This window comes from Cervus elaphus, chromosome 9 (genome assembly GCF_910594005.1).
Source record: "Cervus elaphus chromosome 9, mCerEla1.1, whole genome shotgun sequence".
NCBI classification, from domain to species: Eukaryota; Metazoa; Chordata; class Mammalia; order Artiodactyla; family Cervidae; genus Cervus; species Cervus elaphus.
The window spans coordinates 108,260,754-108,284,045 of NC_057823.1; the positions used below are offsets into that span (position 1 = coordinate 108,260,754).

The following is a 23,292-nucleotide window of genomic DNA, read 5'->3' on the forward strand; positions in this document are numbered from 1 at the left end:
AAAAAAAAAAAAACAAAAAACAAAAAACTCACATGCCACAATGAAGACTGAAGATCCCACATGCGTCATAGCCAAACAAATAAATATTTTTAAAATTTATGTACTAGCTAAAAATAAGCTGGAAAAAATTTGATGACTAAAGTCATAAAAATGATGCAAGGAAAAACATTATATAGGAAAAGAATAAACAGCAATTGATTAGACACTTTCTCCTATCCATACCAAAATAGAATTCTTGGCCAACAAACCTACCCTTTAGAATCAAATTGAATAAAACCCTTCTGTCAGCAAAAACTGACAGAATTAGCCACCAGCCAATGCTCGTGAAAAGAATACGAAAGGATTTTCTTTGAGCAAAAGAAAAATAATCCCGTATAGAAGGCCAGCAATTCAAGAAGAAAAAGTAAGGAAAGAAACAAGTAAATATATCAGTAAAGCAAAAGTATATTGAGTGTATAAAACAACATTAATATGTTGGTATCTGTAAACACACACAGGTGCACATAGCATACACATATAGAAACACATCCAGAGAAACACAATTTAAATGCTCAACAGGAAAAGTGTATAAAAGAAATAAAAGTTGTTAAAATAGTTTAAGACCATTTTATGGCCCAGGAAAACATAAATTCCCCTACATTAGAATGAAATAATGAAGGATTCATTTTGAAACATTGGAGTAACAAATAAAAGACTGCATGACTACATAATAAACAAGCAGAAAAGCTAAGATGAAATGGTATAATGAAAAATCTTCCTGAAAGGGCACAAAACTAATTTTAAAAAAGGATTAGAGGACAACCAGAAAATAAGTAACAAAATGGGAACAAGTACATAGCTATCAATAATCACTTTAAATGTCTGTTGATTAAATAGCTGATTGGATTAAAAAAAAAACAAGTCCTATCTACATGTTGCCTACAAGAGACGCTACAGCTAAAGACAAATGCAGACTGAAAGTGGGGATAGAAAAATATGGTCCATGCAAACAGATGTGAAGAGAAAGCTAGGATAGCAATAATCATATCAGAAAAGTAAACTTTAAAGTCAAACTCTATAATAAAAGACTAAAAAGGACATTATATAATGACAAAGGGATCAATACAAGAGGATAACATTCATAACCATGCATGCACCTAATACAGGGGCTCCTAAATATATAAAGCAAATGTTTACAGACATAAAGGGAGAAATTAACAATAAAGTAGTAGTAAGAAACCTTGACATCCCACTTACATCAATGGACAGAGATCCAGAGAGAAAATCAGTAAGAAAACACTGGTCCTAAGTGACATATTAGACCTGTTGATCTTAATATAGATATTTCAGGACATTTCATCCAAAAGAGTCAAATACATACTGGATTCAAGTGCATATGGAAAGTTCTCCCAGACAGATCATGTGCTAGGATATCTTTGTGTTTTGAACCAAGAAGTTTTTCAGTTGGTTTTGTTTATTCTGAATCCTAGGATATTTTTGGCACCTGTAAGCCCCTTGTTTCATGGCCTCCTAATTCCTGATGTGTGCGTATTTTACAATCGTGTGTGTTTTTTTAAATCGCGTGTGACCAAGTGGCAATAAAGCTGGGACTGTGAACTTGGAAAAAAAATAAATAAATAAAATAAAAACAAGTCTCAACAAATTTTAGGGGACAAAAGTTACATCAAGTATCACTGTTGATCATAACAATATGAAACTAGAAAACAATTATAAGAAGAAAAACGGGAAAAGCACAAACACATGGAGAGTGGGCCGCATTCTAAACGCTCACACAAAACAGGAACTCAGCAAGAAATCAGAGACAGTCGGACTACACCTTCAGACAAATGAAAATCAAGACAGAACTTTCCTACATCTATAGGACATAGCAAAAGCACTTCTGAGAGAAATTTTTAGCAATAAGGCCTACTTCATGAAGCAACACAAACCTCAAATAATCTAAATGAGCATCTAAGCAAAATTAGAAAAGGAACAAAGCCCAAAGGAAGCAGAAGAAATAAAATAATAAAGGTAATAAGAAAATAAATAAAATATAGACCAATAAAACAATAGGAAAGATCAATGAAACCAAGAGTTGATTTTCTTTTGAAAAATAAACAAATTTGATAAGCCTGTAGCTAGGCTCATTAAAAATAAAAAAGACAGGATACAAATAAATAAGAAATGAAAGAGGAGAAATTACAAATAATATGAGAAAAAATCATAGGAGAATAGTATAAATAGTTAAATGTCAACAAATTGCATAACCAAGAACAAAGGGATAAACCTTTAGAAACATACACCCTATAATCTATCAAGATTAAATCAGGAGGAAATAGACAATCTGAACAGATTGATTACTATAAATTAAATTCAATCAAGAATCAAAAATCTTCCAAAAAATTCCAGGAACAGATGTATTCACAGGAGAATTCTACCAAATATAAAAAGGAGAGTTAATACCTATCCTCAAACTATTCCAAAAAACTAAAGAGGAAGGAACACTCCCAAATTCATTCAACAAGGCCACCATTACCTCATATCAAAACCAGACACTACAAAAAACAAAAGTACAAGTCACTGTCTTTGATGAATATGGATGTAAGAATCCACAACAAAATATTGGCAGACTTAATTCAACAAACATAAAAAAGACCATACACCGTGAACAAGTGAGATTTTATTCCAGGAAAGCAAGTATAGTTCAACTTAAGAAACTCAAATCAACGTGATACCCCACAGTCACAAGATAAAGGATAAAAATCACGTGATCATCTCAGTAGACACAGGGAAAGCATCTGACACAATTCAATACTCATCCATGATAAACATTCTCAACAAAGTTTGTATAGAGGGAAAATATCTCAATAAAATAATGGCCATTTATGAAAACCCATAACTAACATCATCAGTTCAGTTCAGTTCAGTCACTAAGTCGTATCCGGCTCTGCAACCCCATGGACTGCAGCATGCCAGGCCTCCCTGTCCATCACCAACTCCTGGAGTTTATCCAAAGCCATGTCCATTGAGTCGGTGATGCCATCCAGCCATCTCATCCTCTGTCATCCCCTTCTCCTCCTGCCCCCAATCCATCCCAGCACCAGGGTCTTTTCCAATGAGTCAACCCTTTGCATCAGGTGGCCAAAGTATTGGGGTTTCAGCTTCAGCATCAGTCCTTCCAATGAACACCCAGGACTGATCTCCTTTAGGATGGACAGGTTAGATCTCCTTGCAGTCCAAGGGACTCTCAAGAGTCTTCTCCAACACCACAGTTCAAAAGCATCAATTCTTTGGTGCTCAGCTTTCTTTATAGTCCAATTCTCACATCCATACATGACCACGGGAAAAACCATAGCCTTGACTAGACGGACCTTTGTTGGCAAAGTAATGTCTCTGCTTTTTAACATGTTGTCTATGTTGGTCATAACTTTCCTTCCAAGGAGTAAGATCATACTCAATGGCTAAAAAAAGAAAGCCTTTCCTCTAATATCAGTATCAAGGATGCCCACTCTCACCATTTCTATTTAACATAGTACTGGACGTCTTAGCCATAGCAATCAGACAAAATAAATAAAAGGCATCCACATTGGAAGGGAAGAAGTGAAACTCTCATTATTTTCAGGTGTTGTTTAGTTGCTTAGTTGTGTCTGACTCATTTGCAGGTGATACAATACTTTATATAGAAAAACCTAAAAGTACACATTCCAAAGACTCTGATGCTGGGAAAGACTGAGGGCAGGAGGAGAAGGGGACGACAGAGGATGAGATGGTTGGATGGTATCACCAACTCGATGGACATGAGTTTGGGTAAATTCCAGGAATTGGTGATGGACAGGGAGGCCTGGTGTGCAGTGGTTCATGGGGTCGCAATGAGTCGGACACGACGGAGCAACTGAGCTGAACTGAACTGAAAAGTACACACACACAATTAAAACTAATAATTAAATTCAGTAAAGTTGCAGGCTACAAGATTAATATGCACAAATCTGTTGCTTTTCTATAGACTAATAATGTACTATGTGAAAGAGATATAAAAAAATAATCCCACTGAAAACTACATCAAAAAGAATGAAATATACATGAATAAACTTAACCAAAGAGGTGAAAGAACTATACTCTAAAAACTATAAGACACTGGTGAAGGAACTTAAATTTGATATGAATACATGGAAAGATAGCCTGTGCTAATGGATTGGAAGAATACTGTGAAAATTTCCATCCTACCTACTCAAAGCAATCTACAAATTTAATCCAATACCTATCAAAATATCAGTGATATTTTTCATAGAATTAGAACAAATAATTCCAAAATTTGGATAGAACCATGGAAGACCCCAAATAGCCACAGCAATCTTAAGAAAAAGGGACAAACCTGGAGGTATCATGATTCCTGACTTCAAACTATACTACAAAAATGTTAGTCGCTCAGTCATGTCAGGTTCTGCGGCCCCATGGACTGTAGCCCGCCAGGCTCCTCTGTCCATGGGATTTCCCAGGCAAGAATACTGGAGTGGGTTGCCATGCCTTTCTCCAGGAGATCTTCCTAACACAGGGATTGAACTGGGGTCAGTAATCAAAACAATATGGTAATGGAAAAAAAAAAAACAAAAACAGACATACTGATCAATAGCCAAGAATAGAGAGTCCAGAAGGAAACCTACACACAGATAGGCAATTAATTGATAACAAAGCAAGCAAAAACATGCAATGGAGAAAAGGCAATCTCTGAAAGAAGTGGTGTTGGAAAAACTGGACAGGTGCATTAAATGAATGAAATTCAAACAGTTTCTTATACCTTATTCAAAATAAACTCAAAATGAACTCTAGACCTAAAATGTAAAGACTAGAAACCATAAATCTCCTATAAAAAATATAAGCAGTACACTCTTTGATGTAAATCTTGGCAATATTACTTTGGATCTGTCTCTTCAAACAAGAGAAACAAAAGTGAAATAAACAAACTGACCAAATTACACTTACATCCTTTGCAGAGTGAAGAAAGACAACAACAAAACAAAAAGACAACCTACTGAATGGGAGAAGACATCAGTAAGTGATGTGTCTGATAGGAGTTAATGTCCAAAATATGCGAAGGGTTCACGCCACTCAGTGTCAGAAAACAACTCAGGTAAAAATGGGGTGTTCTGAGAGAGCAGCATTGAAACAAGTATACTATCAAGGGTGAAGCAGATTGCCAGCCCAGGTTGGATGCATGAGACAAGTGCTCGGGGCTGGTGCACTGGGAAGACCCAGAGGGATGGGATGGGGAGGGAGGTGGGAGGCGGGTTGGGGAACACATGTAAATCCATGGTTGATTCATGTCAATGTATGGCAAAAACCACTGCAATATTATAAAGTAATTAGCCTCCAACTAATAAAAATAAATGAAAAAAAAGGGCAATAGATCTCATAAGACATTTATCCAAAAAAAAAAATATATATATATATATATGTGTGTGTGTGTGTGTGTGTATACAGAGAGAAAGAGATGGCCAGTAGGCACACGAAAAGATGTTAAACATCACTAATCACTAGGAAAATGCAAACCAAGACCACAATGAGGTATACCTCACACAGGTCAGAATGCCTATCTTCAAAAATGCAACACATTATGAACATTGGTGAAGTTGTGGAAAAAAGGGAACCCAGTACATAGTTGATAGGAATTTAAATTGATAGGCACTGTGGAAAACAGTATGAAGGTTCTTCAAAATATTAAAAGAACCACTACCTAGAGTCAAACAATTCCGCTCTTAGGTATATATCCCAAGAAAACAAAAACACTCATTCAAAAAGATACAAGTATTCCAGTGTTCATGGCAACATTATTTACAATAGATAAAAACTGGAAGCAACCTAAGTGTCCATCAACAGATGAATGGATAAAGATTGTATATATATTATATATATTTTTCAGAGTGAAGAAAGACAACAACAAAGCAAAAAGACAGCCTACTGAATGGGAGAAGATATCGGCAAATGATGTGCCTGATAGGAGTTAATGTCCAAAATATACAAAGAGTTCACACAACTCAGTATCAAGAAAACAACTCAATTAAATATATATATATATATATATTATATAATACATATATATGTATATATGTGTTACTTAGTTATAGAAAAGAATGAAATTTTGCCATTTGCCACAACATAGATGGACCTGAAGGGTATTATGCTTAGTGAAGTAAGTCAGAGAAAAACGAATGCTGTATATTTTCACTTACATATGAAATCTAAAAATTAAAACAAATGAATGCATATGAGAAAGCAAACAGACCCATAGAGGATAAATTAGTGATTACTAGTAAGCGGGAGAGTGGGGCAGAGGCAAGGGAGGGGAAGCTGCATAAGAGGTACAAACTACCAGGGATAAAATAAGACACAAGGATAAAATGCAAAGCACGAAGAATATGACCAATATTTCAAAATAACTTTAATGGAATATAATTTATAAAACTATCGATCTCTACGCTGCATACCTGAAGTTAATATAGCACTATAAATCAAATAAACTTCAATAAAAAAGAATTGAATTGAAAAGGGGGGAAAAAGGAGAGCCAGGAAGAGGAAGTAAAAATAGAATAGTAAATAACAAGATGTAGCAATAAACACAAATACATTCTAATGGCATTAAGTGCAAATAGAATAAGGGTTAAAATGCAAGGTCAATAATTTTCAGGTTAAAAAATACTGCTTCTCTAAAGATATATACATATAAGGATTCAAAGAGCTTGAAATTAAAAAAAAAGGAAATAGGTACTCCATGCAAATACTAACCAGAAGGACCCTAATAAAAGAAAGGTACACTTCTCACTACTGCACTTGACTAGTCTTAAAAAAAAAAAAAAAAGAAAGAAAGGTACAGTGGTTATATTCATAATAGAAAATATACAGTTTTTATAAAGAATAACATTTCATTATGATGAGACTATTGTCCCTGAGCACATAATTAAACTAGAAATCAAAAATCATAAACATAACAACAAATCTCCACATATGTAGTCATTACAAAATCTTCAATAACCAATGGTTCAAAACAAAAGTAATAAGTATCAGTATCAAGAGAATCAAAACTTGTTTTTCATAAACTCTTGGCATAATAGACTAAAAGGAGAACAGCAGAGACAACATCGTGACAGGTTCTAAATATGCTAAACATCACAGAAGGATATCGTGAGGGATATCATAATGTATCTTTACAATGGAGATGGCATAGATTAATTCTTAGGGAGGAAAACAACAACCAAAGCTGAAGCAAAGAAAAATAAAGTCTAGGAAGGCATACAACTGAAAGTTAATTCTACAAATTAAAACCTTTTCTATAAGTATTCATGATCAAATGTCCTCACTTGGAAATTCTACAAAATTATTAAGGAAGAAATCATGACAATAAGACAAAATTCTTCCGAAGAACAGAAAAAAATAAAAAGGATAACCACTTCCAAATACATTGTATTACTTCAGCACAACTTTGATATAAAATCTTATAAGAAAACATTATAAGAGAAACATTATGGGTGCAATATCTTGAGCAAAATAATATCAAAGCAGATGCAGCCATATTAAAACATTACTACAGCATTAACAAATGTTTTTCATACAGGGATGCAGTGACTATTCAACATGAGAAAATCAAACAATGTAATCTGCACCAATATCCACAGTCAAATTACTTTACCTTTTAGGAACCTCAACTGTCCTTATTTAATATAACAATTTCCTCATCAGTAAATCAAGATTTATCTCAGTTCAGTCACTCAGACATGTCCAACTCTTTGCAACCCCATGGACTGCAGCGCACCAGACTTCCCTGTCCATCACTGTCTCCCAGAATTTGCTCAAACTCATGTCTATTGAGTCAATGATGCCATCCAACCATCTCATCCTCTGTTGTCTCCTCCCACCTTCAGTCTTTCCCAGCATCAGAGTCTTTTTCAGAGTCAGTTCTTCACATCAGGTGGCCTAATACTGGACTTTCAACTTCAGCATCAGTCCTTCCAATGAACACCCCGGAATGATCTCCTTTAGGATGGACTGGTTGGATCTCCTTGCAGTCCAAGGGACTCTCAAGAGTCTTCTCCAACACCACAGTTCAAAACCATCAATTCTTCAGTGAAGGCTTTCTGTATGGTCTAACTCTTACATCCATACATGAGCACTGGAAAAACCATAGCCTTGACTAGATGGACCTTTGTTGGCAAAGTAATGTCTCTGCTTTTTAGTATGCTATCTAGGTTGGTCATAACTTTCCTTCCAAGGAGTAAGTGTCTTTTAATTTCATGGCTGCAATCACCATCTGCAGTGATTTTGGAGCCCAGAAAAATAAAGTCAGCCACTGTTTCCACTGGTTCCCCATCTCCTTACCATAAAGTGATGAGACCAGATACCATAATCTTTATTTTTTGAATGTTGAGTTTTAAGCCAGCTTTTTCACTCTCCTCTTTCACTTTCATCAGGAGGCTCTTCAGTTCTTCTTCACTTTCTGCCATAAGCATGGTGTCATCTGCATATCTGAGGTTATTGATATTTCTCCCAGCTATCTTGATTCCAGCTTGTGCCTCATCCAGCTCAGTCTTTCCCATGATGTGCTCTGCATATAAGTTAAATAAGCAGGGTGACAATACACAACCTTGATGTACTCCTTTCCTGATTTGGTACCAGTCTGTTGTTCCATGTCTGGTTCTAACTGTTGCTTCTTCACCTGCATACAAACTTCTCAGGAGGCAGGTCAGGTGGTCTGGTATTCCCATCTCTTGAAGAGTTTTCCAGTTTATTGTGATCCACACAGTCAAAGGCTTTGGTATTGTCAATAAAGAAGAAGTTGATATTTTTCTGGAACTCTCTTGCTTTTTCGATGATCCATCAGATGTTGGCAATTTTCCCTCTGGTTCCTCTGCCTTTTTTAAATCCAGTTGGAGCATCTGGAAGTTCTCATTTCATGTACTGTTGAAACCTGACTTGGATAACTTTGAGCATTACTTTGCTAGCGTGTGAGATGAGTGCAATTGTGTGGCAGTTTGAACAATCTTTGGCAGTGCCTTTGGGATTGGAATGAAAACCGACCTTTTCCAGTCCTGTGGCCACTGCTGAGTTTTCCAAGTTTTCTGGCATGTTGAGTGCAGCACTTTCACAACATCATTTTTCAGGATTTGAAATAGCTCAACTGGAATTCCATCACCTCCACTAGCTTTGTCTGTAGTGATGCTTCCTAAGGCCCACTTGACTTCACATTCCAGGATGTCTGGCTCTAGGGGAGTGATCACCCCATTGTGATTATCTGGGTCATGAAGATCTTTTTTGTACAGTTCTTCTGTGTATTCTTGCCACCTCTTCTTAATATCTTCTGTTTCTGTTAGGTCCATACCATTTCTGTCCTTTATCATGCCCATCTTTGCATGAAATGTTCCCTTGGTATCTCTAATTTTCTTGAAGAGATCTCTAGTCTTTCCCATTCTTTTGTTTTCCTCTATTTGTTTGCATTGATCACTGAAGAAGGCTTTCTTATCTCTCCTTGCTATTCTTTGGAACTCTGCATTCAGATGGGTATATCTTTCCTTTTCTCCTTTGCCTTTCACTTCTCTTTTTTTCTAATGAGCTCCCCATGTCTCTTTTTTTCTCATAAACCCCCTTTCCCCCCCACTTCTCTTCTTTTCTCATTATTTTCAAATCTCCTCTTTTCTCATGAACTACCTTTTCTCATGAACTTCTTTTATCATGAATTCCCCAGGTTGGTAGGTGCCCAATATGCTACTGGAGAAGAGTGGAGAAATAGCTCCAGAAAGAATGAAGAGGCTGAGTCAAAGTGAAAACAACACCCAGTTGTGGATGTGACTGGTGATGGAAGTAAAGTCTGATGCTGTAAAGGGAACAATATTGCATAGCAACCTGGAACGTTAGGTCCATGAATCAGGGTAAATTGGAAGAGGTCAAACAGGAGATGGCAAGAGTGAATGTCAATATTTTAGGAATCAGTGAACTAAAATGGACTGGAAAGGGTGAACTGAACTCAGATGACCATAGAATTCCTTAGAAGAAATGGAGTAGCCTTAATAGTCAACAAAAGAGTCTGAATTGCAGTACTTGGGTGCAATCTCAAAAATGATAGAATAATCTCTGTTTGTTTCCAAGGTAAACCATTCAATATCACAGTAATACAAGCCTATGCCCCAACCAGTAATGCTGAAGAACTTGAAGTTGAACGGTTCTATGATGACCTACAAGATCGTCTAGAATTAACACCAAAAAAAGATACCCTTTTCATTATAGGGGACTGGAATGCAAAAGTAGGAAGTCAAGAAATACCTGGAGTAACAGGGAAATTTGGCCTTGGAGTACAGAATGAAGCAGGGCAAAGGCTAATAGAGTTTTGCCAAGAGAACGCACTGGTCATAGCAAACACCCTCTTCCAACAACACAAGAGAAGACTACACATGGATATCACCAAATGGTCAACACCAAAATCAGATTGATTAAATTCTTTGCAGCTAAAGATAGAGAAGCTCTATATAGTCAGCAAAAAGAAGACTGGGAGCTGACTGTGGCTCAGATCATGAACTCCTTATTGCCAGATTCTAGACCACTCAGGTGTGACCTAAATCAAATCCCTTATGATATACAGTGGAAGTGACAAGTAGTAATTAGATTAGATTAGATAGATCTAATTAGATCTGATTCAAGTGATTAGATCTGATAGACAGAGTGCCTGGTGAACTATGGACGGAGGTTTGCAACTTTGTAATGCAGGTGTCTATCAGAAGCATCCCCAAGAAAATCAATACTATAACAACTTATACATCATATGAGGCTTTTTTGAGGATTAAATAATGAATGCATGTAAAGTGTTTAGGACATGGCACACAGTAAATGCCCAACAAATCTTAGTCATTACTACTAGTGTGTTTTAAAAAATAATTATGAAAGAAGAATTCCCTGGGGGTCCAATATCAAGAATTTGTATGGCAATCCTGGGGAAGCAGATTCCATCCCGGGTCAGGGAAATAAGATTCCGTGTACTGTGGAACAACCAAGCCTCCATGCCACAACTACTGAGCTCACAAGTCCTGGAGCCCAAGCAAAACAACTAGAGAGTCTGGACGCTGCAATGACTGAACCTGCGTGCCACAGCCGGAGAGTCCGTGTGCTGTGGTGAAAGAGCCACTTAACAATTAGATCCCTCATGCCCCTCTAAGACCCAGTGCAGCTAAATAAAACAATTAAAAACTAAAAAACAAGTATGAAAGAAATAACATTTTCACTGAACATTGTGGAAGATTAAAATCTCATTTATTTAGTGCTCAACTAGAAAACTCCTACAACACTAAAAAAAGAAAAAAAGAAAGAAACTCCAAAACTTAAAGGCTTAACGCAAACATTTGCTTAGCTCCATGGTGCCAAGGTCAACAATTAGAGCTGGGCATGGCAGAATGTGTCTTCTGCTCTCATTTATGTGTCTGTGATCCACTGTTAGATCAGGTTGTTATTCAGTTGCTCAGTCGTGTCCAACTCTTTGCAACCCCATGGACAGCAGCACGTCAGGTTTCTCCTCGTTCACCGTCTCCCAGAGTTTGCTCAAACTCATGTCCATTGAGTCTATGATGCCATCCAACCATCTCATCCTCTGTCATCCCCTTCTCCTCCCACCTTTGGTCTTTCCCAGCATCAGGGTCTTTTCCAATGAGTCAGTTCTTCACATCAGGTGGCCCAAAGGATTGGAGCTTCAGCTTTAGCATCAGTCTTTCCACTGAATACTCAGGACTGATTTCCTTTAGGATTCATTGGTTTGATCTCCTTGCAGTCCAGGTGACTCTTAAGAGTCTTCTCCAACACGATAGTTTGAAAGCATCAATACTTTGGTGCTCAGCCTTCTTTATGGTCCAACTCTCACATCCATACATGACCACTGGAAAAATCAGCTGGCCAGGGACCAGCCAGTTTTGAGATGGGGACGTTGAAAAACTAGGATGGCTCGTCTCTGCCACGTTGTCTCTCATCCACCTGGTTAACTCTGATTATTTACAGATCAGTTACAGGGTCCCAGAGAACAAGAAAGGGCAAGCACCAATATATACGCATTTTCAAATCTCTACTTATTAGTATTGTTTAAGTTAGGTCACCTGGTCAAGCCAAGAATTTGAGTGTAGAAAGAAAGATATGATATAGGGACCCTTGAATAAATTGGGGACAATTACCTAACAGTGTACCACAAGTTCCAAAGCAAAATTACCAAACCATTAAAATCCAGTAAGAACAACCTATTTTCTCCTCAAACTGTTTTCTTAAGATCTCCAGTTTTATAAAATCATCCTTTAGTCCCTAAGACCTTACCTTGGTAACCCAAACATACCTTTCAAATTTAATGCCTAGTATTGCCCAATCCAAACTTTCTTCCTCAACTAGAGAAAGCAAACCAATGACTTTCTCTTTAAAATTCCTTATTTATTCTTGGCTCCTACCATTTCCTTATCTTAAAGATGTTCTTTGACCCTCCCCCTTTCGATCATTTCATGTAACTCATCATTTATGTTTCCAGCTCAAATACTGCTAAAACAATAATTCAGTTCAGTCAGTTCAGTCACTCAGTCGTGTCCGACTCTTTGCAACCCCATGAATTGCAGCACACCAGGCCTCCCTGTCCATCACAAACTCCCGGAGTTTACTCAGACTCATGCCCATCGAGTCAGTGATGCCATCCAGCCATCTCACCCTCTGTCGTCCCCTTCTCCTCCTGCCTTCAATCTTTCCCAGCATCAGGGTCTTTTCCAATTAGTCAACTCTTTGCATGAGGTGGGCAAAGTATTGGAGTTTCAGCTTCAGCATCAGTCCTTCCAATGAACACCCAGGACTGATCTCCTTTAGGATGGACTGGTTGGATCTCCTTGCAGTCCAAGGGACTCTCAAGAGTCTTCTCCAACACCACAGTTCAGAAGCATCAATTCTTCGGTGCTCAGCTTTCTTCACAGTCCAACTCTCACATCCATACATGACTACTGGAAAAATGTTTGGTCTCTTTTTTCTTATATTAATGAGGAAAAAAGAGACCAAACATTTATGTGAACTTCCATTTATGCCATGAACTTTAATGAAGCCAGTCACATATAGAATATTCTTTTCGTACTAATCCTTATCTTTCTAAAAAATAGGTCTTCTGGATGAAACAGTAAAATGTACTGTGTAAAGGTTATTTATTGGACATCCTTGCTTCTTCCATAGAACTGAGTATGATAAAATGAATTTAGTAAGTACTCATATTTGCTTCATATTTTTTACTGTTCTTGGTAAGAACTTTTATATAATTTCTCACTTTATATACTCATATATCTCAATATTAAGTAAGAGAATCAAACTAAACTAAGTGATATTTAATCAACTAGATATTTTCTAATTTATCATTTATATCATTATTTATATTGCTTAGTAATTCAAATATGTCTAGCTCTCTCTAGTTAACCTACATATGAAACAGACCTATAGTAAATTATACCTTTTGTTAGTCTACCTAATACAAATTAAGTTTGCTTTATATTAAATATTTATTACACATAAATTGATATAACTGCTTTTACAAATTTCTAATTTAGATTTTTCTGTAAGGAAAACTTGCCTTCCTCACACACTGACTATTTAAAATGAATGAAAGCATCCCTTGGAAGTCTCACTAAGCACCAAAAACTAATTAGCACATCTAGTGGTTAAGCTTTTGTTTATTCCTTCATTCTCAGAACTGACTGCTTGAGTAATAAGGTCTTCACTTGGATCTAGCATCTAAAAAATATTTGCCATGTCTGATTATCTGACTTATGAATTTCAAATGTAATTATCTATAGAAATTTAGTAAAATTTTGAAGAAAGAAGCTATCTTACACCAAGTGATTGGCTTTGAAAACAGGCATATAAATAGAATTCTAATTCCTGAAATGACAAATTTGAGTTAGCTTATTTATGTAGTTACAATATAAACCACTTGAGATATTAAGTGGCATATGAAAATAGGTACAAAACCAGATAATAACATAAATAATTGAAAGAATCATAGAAGCAGGAAAAAAAGAATATAATAAGACTGAATAAGATGAATTAATCATCCTCTATTTCTCTCAGAAAATGGCTAAAAATTTGACTATTTTTTTAAGCTTCAGCAAGTAGCTTATACAAAATCAATAATAAGGTTCAGAAAGCACATGGAGGATTTATTTTCTATAACCCAGTAAAGAGAATACTGGGTGATATAGTGGTCATCACTATAATAGGCACAATAATTTTCTTTGTTCTTCTCTTTTTTCTGTGTTCCTCACTCCAAAAACCAAGGAAAAGCTGAAGCAAACTGCATAAAAGCAAGTCCATGAAATCCAAAACAATGTAGTTTAAAAGGGCAGCAATTTGATTGTCTTTTTCTATGAAAAAAAAAATATTAGAAATCTAGGGAAAAGAATTGACTATGTGTTTTCATATTTTCCTCCATAAAGATCATTACTCCAAATTAGATGTGTAATTCAAAAACAAAGAGTTTAAGGTTCTGTTTTCCACTAAGGATCTGCAGTGTAGGTATTCCGTATAGCAATAATGGCCTACCCATATACTTGGACAATCAATTCAGCAGAGTGAATCATTATTTGCTCTTCTTGTTAACATCAACTCACACCCTCAATTATTAGAAAGCGGGATATTAACAGTGTTAGGATAATTGCATCTGTGAAAGCTAGAAAGAACCAGAAACTTTCAGGGACAGAAAAACAGTATACTTTAGGATAACAAATTAACCTGTTTCAAAATAAGACATGAAGGGGGCAGAGAAATGGTGGCGTTTTGAAATATCATAGGTATCACAGGGATTAAAAAAATCAATGGAAAATCATATTTGTATTTTATGAAGAATGGATAGCTAGTTTCAAAATGATTTTACATATATATTCAAACAGAATGGAAAAACCAAGAATTTGTAAAATATATTTTTAACTTTAAAGAAAAAGACATTAGATGTAGTGAGTCCAAGTTTGTGACTTATATTGTCTGATGCTGGAAAGGTAAACTTGTAAATTAAGATAACTAAATAATTTATTACCCAAATTGAAACACTTTTAAGAATGAATTAGTCCACTACTAATAAGAAAGCTGGAAAATTAGGCATAGACCCAGGCTAACCTTGACAAATTAGAATGTGCAGGCAGCCTAGTTAGAGATGTGTCGTGAAGTCACAAGCCCAAAGCAGAACAATTACTTTTCCCCAAAATTAACTCCTTTCTTGAAGCTGCTTAATCAGAAGACTGCCAACTCTCTTCTTTAACTAAAATTAGGTCAGTGTTATATGTTAAAAATTGTGTTCTCAATTGTGAATCACTGATACACGCTGATTATGGATATTCAGAGATAAAGGACAAATGCTTCCTGGTGATAAAATTTCCTATTGATTACCCAGCGTATTATCTTACCTGAGCAATATTAACTGCATTACAGATTCGTGTATCTTTCTCATGGTCCTTGGTTTTCTGTAACATTTGCCATATTTTGTTCCTAAGACCATCCTGCTCTTTATCTCCCCGGAGTTCCCACGACATTTTCACCAGGTTGTACACTAGGCCATAGCGTCCAGTCCATTTCACCTGATCATCTGTTTAAAAAGAAATATTTTGGGGGGAAGGCATTTTATTCATCTTACTAATGTATGTTATTGTGAAAAGAGAAGACACTTGACTTTATTAATATTTTAAAGTTTTAAATTCTGAGCTTTGGATTTTTTTTTTTACCCATGATTACTTTTACTCCTTTAATTTTAAAACATCTCACAGATGATTTAAAAACTTCTAACCATGTGAAAAGTTACTGACACCTAACTGATATTATAACTCATAAATTAAAAAGTTAAAAGATAAACTCTTAGCTATGTACTGTAAACACACTTTTGAAATTCAAATAAAGAGGAATTTGTTTAAGGCAGTATAAACACAGACCACCATGGTGAATTTTCATAATAAATCAGAGAAATAGGAGAAAAATCCTGCCTGGTATAAAAATGATCAAACTCTATGAAATATGGCATCTGAACCAAGAAAAAAAGCTTTAAAAATAATGTGAAAAGCACACAAAAACTACTGATATAATTATAAGCTGGGAGATTTTTTTAAATAATAGATACATAAATCAAATGAAATAGGGGAAGGGAGTAATTAATTCAGAAGAGGATTTTTAAAAGTCTAATACACTTCTCCTTCTAAAAATTATATACCAATTAGCAATTTAAATAAGTTACCAAGTTCTACTTTTAAAATATTCATTTCTCTTACAGAAAAGAGGACAAAGTTTCTCTTTATCTTAATTATATCTTACCTAGATGATATATTGCTATGCAATACTATTCAAGAAAAGAGAACTCTAATTTAGACAGGGATGGGATAAATAAATTTAGAGAATAATGCATGTCTCAAATGGTATATGAGCTTAACTTAGCCAAAGAGCACCATGAGGATATTGACTATACGTGAAGCAAGAAAGAGGACTAAGAGGAAGAAAAGGTTCAGAAAGAGAGATGGAAGGTATTCTGGTGAGAGCTAGTCTGACTCTGAAAATCATCGATGCCCTTCTTGAATAAAGAGATAAACACACTCTGAAAAGTCATGATCTTCAACTTTTCCTAATTTAATCTGGATTTCATAGCCAGGTTAATAATAATTATTATTGTTATGATAAATAGAATACCTGGGAATATGTGTCCATATTCTAGTTACTCATTACAATTCTGCTATGAAGACTATATCATACTTAGAATAATAGAAGGGAACATAACATATGAGCCTTAACTTGGATAAAAATTCCTCTAGCATCACACACAGGGTGTATATTGTCACCCTGCTGACTTAACTTATACAGAGTACATCATATGAAATACTGGGCTGGATGAATCACAAGTTGGAATCAAGACTGATGGGAGAAATATCAATAACCTCAGATATGCAGATAACACCACCCTTATGGCAGAAAGTGAAGAGGCACTAAGGAGCCTTTTGATGAAAGTGAAAGAGGAGAGAGAAAAAACTTAAAACTCAACATTCAGAAAACTAAGATATGGCATCTGGTCCCATCATCTCATGGCAAATAGATAGGGAAACAATGGAAACAGTGAGAGACTTTACTTTTGGGGGCTCCAAAATCACTGCAGATGGTGACTACAGTCATGAAATTAAAAGATGCTTGCTCCTTGAAGAAAAGCTATGACCAACCTAGACAACATATTAAAAGGCAGAGACATCACTTTGCCAACAAAGGTCCATCTAGTCAAAGCTATGGTTTTTCCAGTGGTCATGTATGGATGTGAGAGATGGACTATAAAGAAAGCTGGACGCTGAAGAATTGATGCTTTTGAACTGTGGTGTTGGAGAAGACCCTTGAGAGTCCCTTGGACTGCAAGGAGATCCAACCAGTCCATTCTAAGGGAAATCAGTGTTAATATTCATTGGAAGGACTGAGCTGAAGCTGAAACTCCAATACTTTGGCCACCTGATGCGAAGAACTGACTCTGGAAAAGACCCTGATGCTGGGAAAGATTGAAGGCAGGAGGAGAAGGGGACAACAGCAGATGAGATGGCTGGATGGCATCACCGACTCAATGGACATGAGTTTGAGCAAGCTCTGGGGGCTGGTGATAGACAGGGAGGCCTGGCATGCTGCAGTCCATGGGGTCGCAAAGAGTTGGACACGACTGAGTGACTGAACTGAAACATAACACCTCATTGAGCAGATACAACATTAGTCTTTTGTGCAAATGTCTACCGTTTAATCTGACCTCATTTATCTTTCGTTATCTTACCTTACCCACTTCTCTTATGAACTCTCTATGGTAGCTCCATTTAAGATCCTCTCTGTCCTCCTCTCTTTCTATAGCTGCCTCTCAGCTTGGGGTCAGCTGACCTGTTACTGGGGGACCTGACTGGGCCTGGTTCCTGCGGGTCTCTGAATGGGTGGGAGCATCTCCAGGATCGCGTGGAATAGAGCTGGAGCTGGTCATGGGACCATAGCTGGGTCCACAGGTCTCAGGCCTGTTATCCGGAGTAGGGATGGATTTAGCTCATCTAGGTCTGTGTGCATGCTCCTGCTAGGTCCCTGGGTGGCTTTCTGAGTGCACGGAACTGCTTCCGGACCATGGTAGAGTGAGGCTAGAACCAGGTCTCAGAGATGCTTCAGGATTCACAGGCAGGCCTCAGTCCGTGGGCTCGGGACTCAGGGCACGGCAAGCATGGGTCCTCCCAAGCCCTCTGGTGGGTGGGGCTAGCGGCAGGACTGCAGACAAGCAGGGAGGAGCTGAGTTCACAGGAAGACAGCCGAGATTCTAGGTCCACAGTTAGACCAGTGTTGACAGGCCGGCCACCTAAGTCCAGCCTGCCTTCTTAAAGAGGCTCTCCTGAGTCTTGGGTTGCATTTGTGTTTTACAACCTATTACTTGGGTTTCAAGGTCCTCCCAAAGGAGCTTTTGTTCACGGATGTTTGCCCAAGTTATTTTTGTCTGTGGGAGGATGAAGGCCAAAGGACTCCTGTTCCACCATCTTACAGACATAACTTCCCATATATAATTTCAACTATCGCAGTACACTGATTTTTAACTGGCAAAATTCTTATGAGGGGAAAAATGTATTTTCAGAAGAATTTGCTGCTTAACTTAGCCTCTTAATTGCAACTTACAATTTCTGTTCTCAAATATCAATTTTAGATAGAAGCCTTCCTCCTCTCATTTCTAAACTCATTTCTTTTCTGTGTTCTCTTACCTTCTACTGCACCTTCCTTTCCTGTGAATGGAATAGAAGGTGAGATTGTAAAGAAAAGTACTTTCCTGAATTGGAGAGGCCATGCTTTATGGAATAAGATTATTCCAGTCTTCACCTGACTCTCATCAGCAGTGCGATGCTGTTGTTCAGTTTAAGTCACTTCTGACTCTTTGCAACCCCATGGACTGCAGCATGCCTAGGCTTCCCTGACCTTCACTGTCTCCCAGTTTGTGCAAATTCATGTCCATTGAGTTGATGGTGCCATCCAACCATCCAATCTTTTTCACTCTCCTCTTTCACTTTCATCAGGAGGCTCCTTAGTTCCTCTTCAGGTTCTATCATAAGAGCGGTGTCATCTGCATATCTGAGGTTATTGATATTTCTCCCAGTAATCTTGACTCCAGCTTGTGCTTCATCCAGTCCAGCATTTCTCATGATATACTCTGCATATAAGTTAAATAAGCAGGGTGACAATATTCAGCCTTGATGTACTCCTTTCTCAATTTGGAACCAGTCTGTTGTTCTATCTCTAGTTCTAACTGTTGCTTCTTGACCTGCACATAGATTTCTCAGGAGGCAGGTCAGGTGGTCTGGTATTACCATCTCTTGAAGAATTTTCCAGTTTGTTGTGATCCACACAGTCAAAGGCTTTGGCGTAGACAATAAAGCAGAAGTAGATGTTTTCCTGGAAATCTCTTGCTCTTTCAATGATCCAATGGATGTTGGCAATTTTATCTCTGGTTCCTCTGCCTTTTCCAAAACCAGCTTGAACATTTGGAAGTTCATGGTTCACCTACTGTTGAAGCCTAGCATGGTGAATTTTGAGCATTACTTTACTAGCGTGTGAGATGGGTATAATTATGCAGTAGTTTGAACATTCTTTGGTGTTGCCTTTCTTTGGGATTGGAATGAAAACTGACCTTTTCCAGTCCTGTGGCCACTGCTGAGTTTCCCAAGTTTTCTGGCATATTGAGTGCAACACTTTCACAGCATCATCTTTTAAGATTTGAAATAGCTCATCTGGAATTCCATCACCTCCACTAGCTTTGTTTATAGTAATGCTTCTTAAGGCCCCCTTGACTTTGCATTCCAGGACATCTGACTCTAGGTGAATGATCACACCATCATGGTTATCTGGGTCATGAAGTTCTTTTTTGTATAGTTCTTCCGTGTATTCTTGCCACCTCTTCTTAATATCTTCTGCTTCTGTTAGGTCCATACCGTTTCGGTCCTTTATTTATTATACCAAAGAACTTCTCACACTGTTAAGAAATGTTATGTCTATTCAAGCAAAAAACTGGGAAACCAATATGGGAGTTTAATGAGGTCATCTAGGGCTTTGCTGTCACGAGCAGTAGGAGACTGGAGAGTAAAGGGCAGAGCTAAGACATCATGGAATAGATCTCATCAGACTTCTATGCTATGGAGGAGAAGGACATGTACATGTTCACACTCAGGAAGCAAACGATCATGAAACTACTTGCAGAAATTAGATTATAGAGAAAAGCCAGTTTGTAGAGAAAGGAGATAAATAAATGTGGCACGATGATGGGTGAGGGGAATCTGATATTCAGTGTTCTGTAGCTTGGTGTAAAAACAGAGCTATAATTCAAGTAAAAGAACAGAACTGAAATTATGGATTTGTGAGTCATTAGCATAAAAATAAGGCCTGAACTCAATATAAGTAGAGAAACAATTATGAGCTTTTAATGAATAATTCTAGAAGTGTAAACCTCAGAAATAAAAAAGCAGTTTTTTTAGCAAGATGATAAAGTATACTGTAGATTTTAACCCATTTATAAATTTATTTCTAAACTCCTAGATTCTTTACATTAAGCACAATGATCAACAGAAACACATGCAGATTACCTTCCTTCATACATTTTAAATTATTATTTTTTGAGAAACAATGTTTTAGAACCTTAAAATCACTGAACTGAATATGGTGTGTTTCAACAGTGACAAACCATGAAATACATTCTGATAACTGTGTTCTCAAAACTCAATTTTCAAATGCCAGTGATGACTTTAAAAGTAAGCTGTTCACCTGTAGATTTAAACAACAGTGAAGTTTTGCTTATATTTGTCGGGAGAATCTGTGACATCCAACTGACAGTTAATGAAGAAAAGTTCTTATCAAGACAGATGGGATGTGCTACAGTGTTATGAAAAGCAGAATGCACTCTCACACGTACGTTTAGACACTGGCTGAGAAGCACGCCTGCTCTGAAACTTCTCATCCAAGGACAAGACTGCAGCACAAAGCGCTTTTCTGTTCTGCTTTGAGTGACCCTGTGGCAGCTATCAAAGATGTTATCTTAAATGTACTGAGAGAAAATGTGTCTCTGTCTGCAGCTAAGCAGACAGTATGCTTGGAAACCAAACTGAAGCAAAACAAAATTCTTAATAAACCTTGAAAAATTGAGAAATTATACCATTTGAAAACCAATATTTTCTGAACCTTTCTTTGTAGCAATGCTTTATTTCAGTGTTTGAACTCTTTGGAAGCCTTTAACTGTAGTCTAGATATTTATATGTCACATATTTGATGAATATGAAATATGAATATTTCTACTCATATGAATGACTATAAAAGGATACAGCCTTTGAAGTTTTGACAAATATAACTTGGCACCACAGAATCAAATGTATCACTGTAGGGTAAACTGAATGCAAGATGTAGTTTAAAACATTGTCTTTATAAAATGCCACGTAGCGTGGAAGGAGCTAGATCAATGCCAAGGAACAATGGAAAAACCAGTGAGTAAGCCAGCCATTTGTTTAATATGTATTTACTGAGTCAGTGCTATGTGTTAACACTGCTCTCTGTACCAAAGATAAAGAGAATATTACTGCTTTAGGGACACTTAATTCTAGTGGAGAAAGACAGATACTAGGAAAATAAACAGAACAATATTATTGTAAAAATAACAGATGCTAATGAGACCAACAATGACTAGGAAGAGAGAACTACTGCTGTCAGAGTGAGAGAAAGACCTCCACGAGGACACAATGTTCAAGCTAAAATGTGATGGAATAAATAAAGAAGAGCCATCCATCCAAGCAGCTGGGGGAAAGTGTTCCCAGCAAAGAGACGGAAAGTGCAAAAGCTACAGACTTAGAACAGCATGGAAGTTTAGAGAAACAGGAGAAAGGACAAAATGGAGGAGGACGAAATACCAGAGGTTCCATCAGACAACACCAGGTCAGCGTGCCTTTGCAGAGGCACACTCTCAATGATCACGGACAATTTGTAAGCCATGGAAAGGAGCTTGCACTTAATTCTTAGTGTAATAAAAAGCTAATAAAGAATTTAAGGGCAAAAAGGGAACTGACCCACTTTATGTTTTAAAAAATCTTTTTGACTTCTTGGTGAAAAGAAGGAGTATAAGGAAGACAGGAAGATTTTTACCTTTTTGCAGTTAATCTATGGGCTTCCCTCATGGCTCAGTAGTAAAGAATTTGTCTGAAATGCAAGAGACCCAGGTTCGATCCCTGGGTAGGGATGATCCTCTGGAGAAGGAAATAGCAACTCATTCCAGTATTACTGCCTGGCAAATCCCACAGAGAGAGAAGCCTGGCACGTTATAGTCCATGGGGTCACAAGTGAATCGGACGTGACTCAGAGACTAAACAACAACAAAGTTAATCTATAAGCAAAGTGACAACTGCACAGACTTGAGATTTGTAAAGTTGTACAATGATCTCTCCCCTTGGCTTCTGGGAGGTCACCTCTAATACCTTGGAATGTCCTGTCAGATAAGAACGTTAACCTGGGAGCTTTAGGCCATTGTTATCAACTTGGCCTTTGGAAGGGTCAGAGACTGAGAATGGCCAGGTGCATGTAACTGAGTTTCAATAAAAATTGTGGAAACCAAAGCTTGGTGACCTTCCACGGGTGACAATACTCTATGCACATGGTCATACACTGTTTCTAGGAGAAGTAAGTGCTATCCACACAACTCCCCTGGGAAAGGACAATGGCTAGCTCTGTGCTTGGAACTCTCCTGAGCTCTGCCCTGCACATCACTTCCCTAGCTGATTTTAATCCTTTCGCTATTTTAAACCATAACATAAGTAAAATGGCTGTGCTGAGTTCGGTGAGTTCTTCCACAAATCATGAAACCTGAGGGTTGTCTTGGGGACCTCCCAACTCTCTGGTAGTTTCAGAAGTGAGGGTAGTCTTGGCAACTCCTGAACTTCAAAGGAGTTAAAAATAGAGATAGCGATGAGGAGAAAATTTAAGATATATTTTGGATGTGTGGTAGAATAAATAGAAATTATAGGTTAACTCTTTCTTTTCAGGATGCTTTACTATAATAATAATGACAATGATGTGTCTCACTTTAAACACACACGCACATTAAATATGCTTGTATGTGTGATCATAAGTGAGGACAGAGATAAGACGTTGCAGCAGAAGGATGTGAACTCATCTCTTCTTACAAAAACACCAAAATCACAACTAAATGCTGAACATCCATCAACAGCAACAACAAAAGCTGGAATAGCTGGAACCTACCAAAAAAGATATCCCAGATCCAAAGACAAAGAAACCATG

General features: G+C 37.2%; 1 protein-coding gene across 4 annotated transcripts in view; it reads right to left on the reverse strand.

Annotated features, from left to right (window-relative positions):
• TMEM232 (transmembrane protein 232) overlaps window positions 1-23,292 on the reverse strand; it is a 272,688-nt gene that overhangs the window by 121,366 nt on the left and 128,030 nt on the right. For all 4 annotated transcript variants that reach the window (XM_043913765.1, XM_043913767.1, XM_043913768.1 and 1 more), the window contains one exon: window positions 15,408-15,586. In XM_043913765.1, the coding sequence (XP_043769700.1) occupies window positions 15,408-15,586 (179 nt within the window). The remainder of the gene's footprint in view (window positions 1-15,407; window positions 15,587-23,292) is intronic.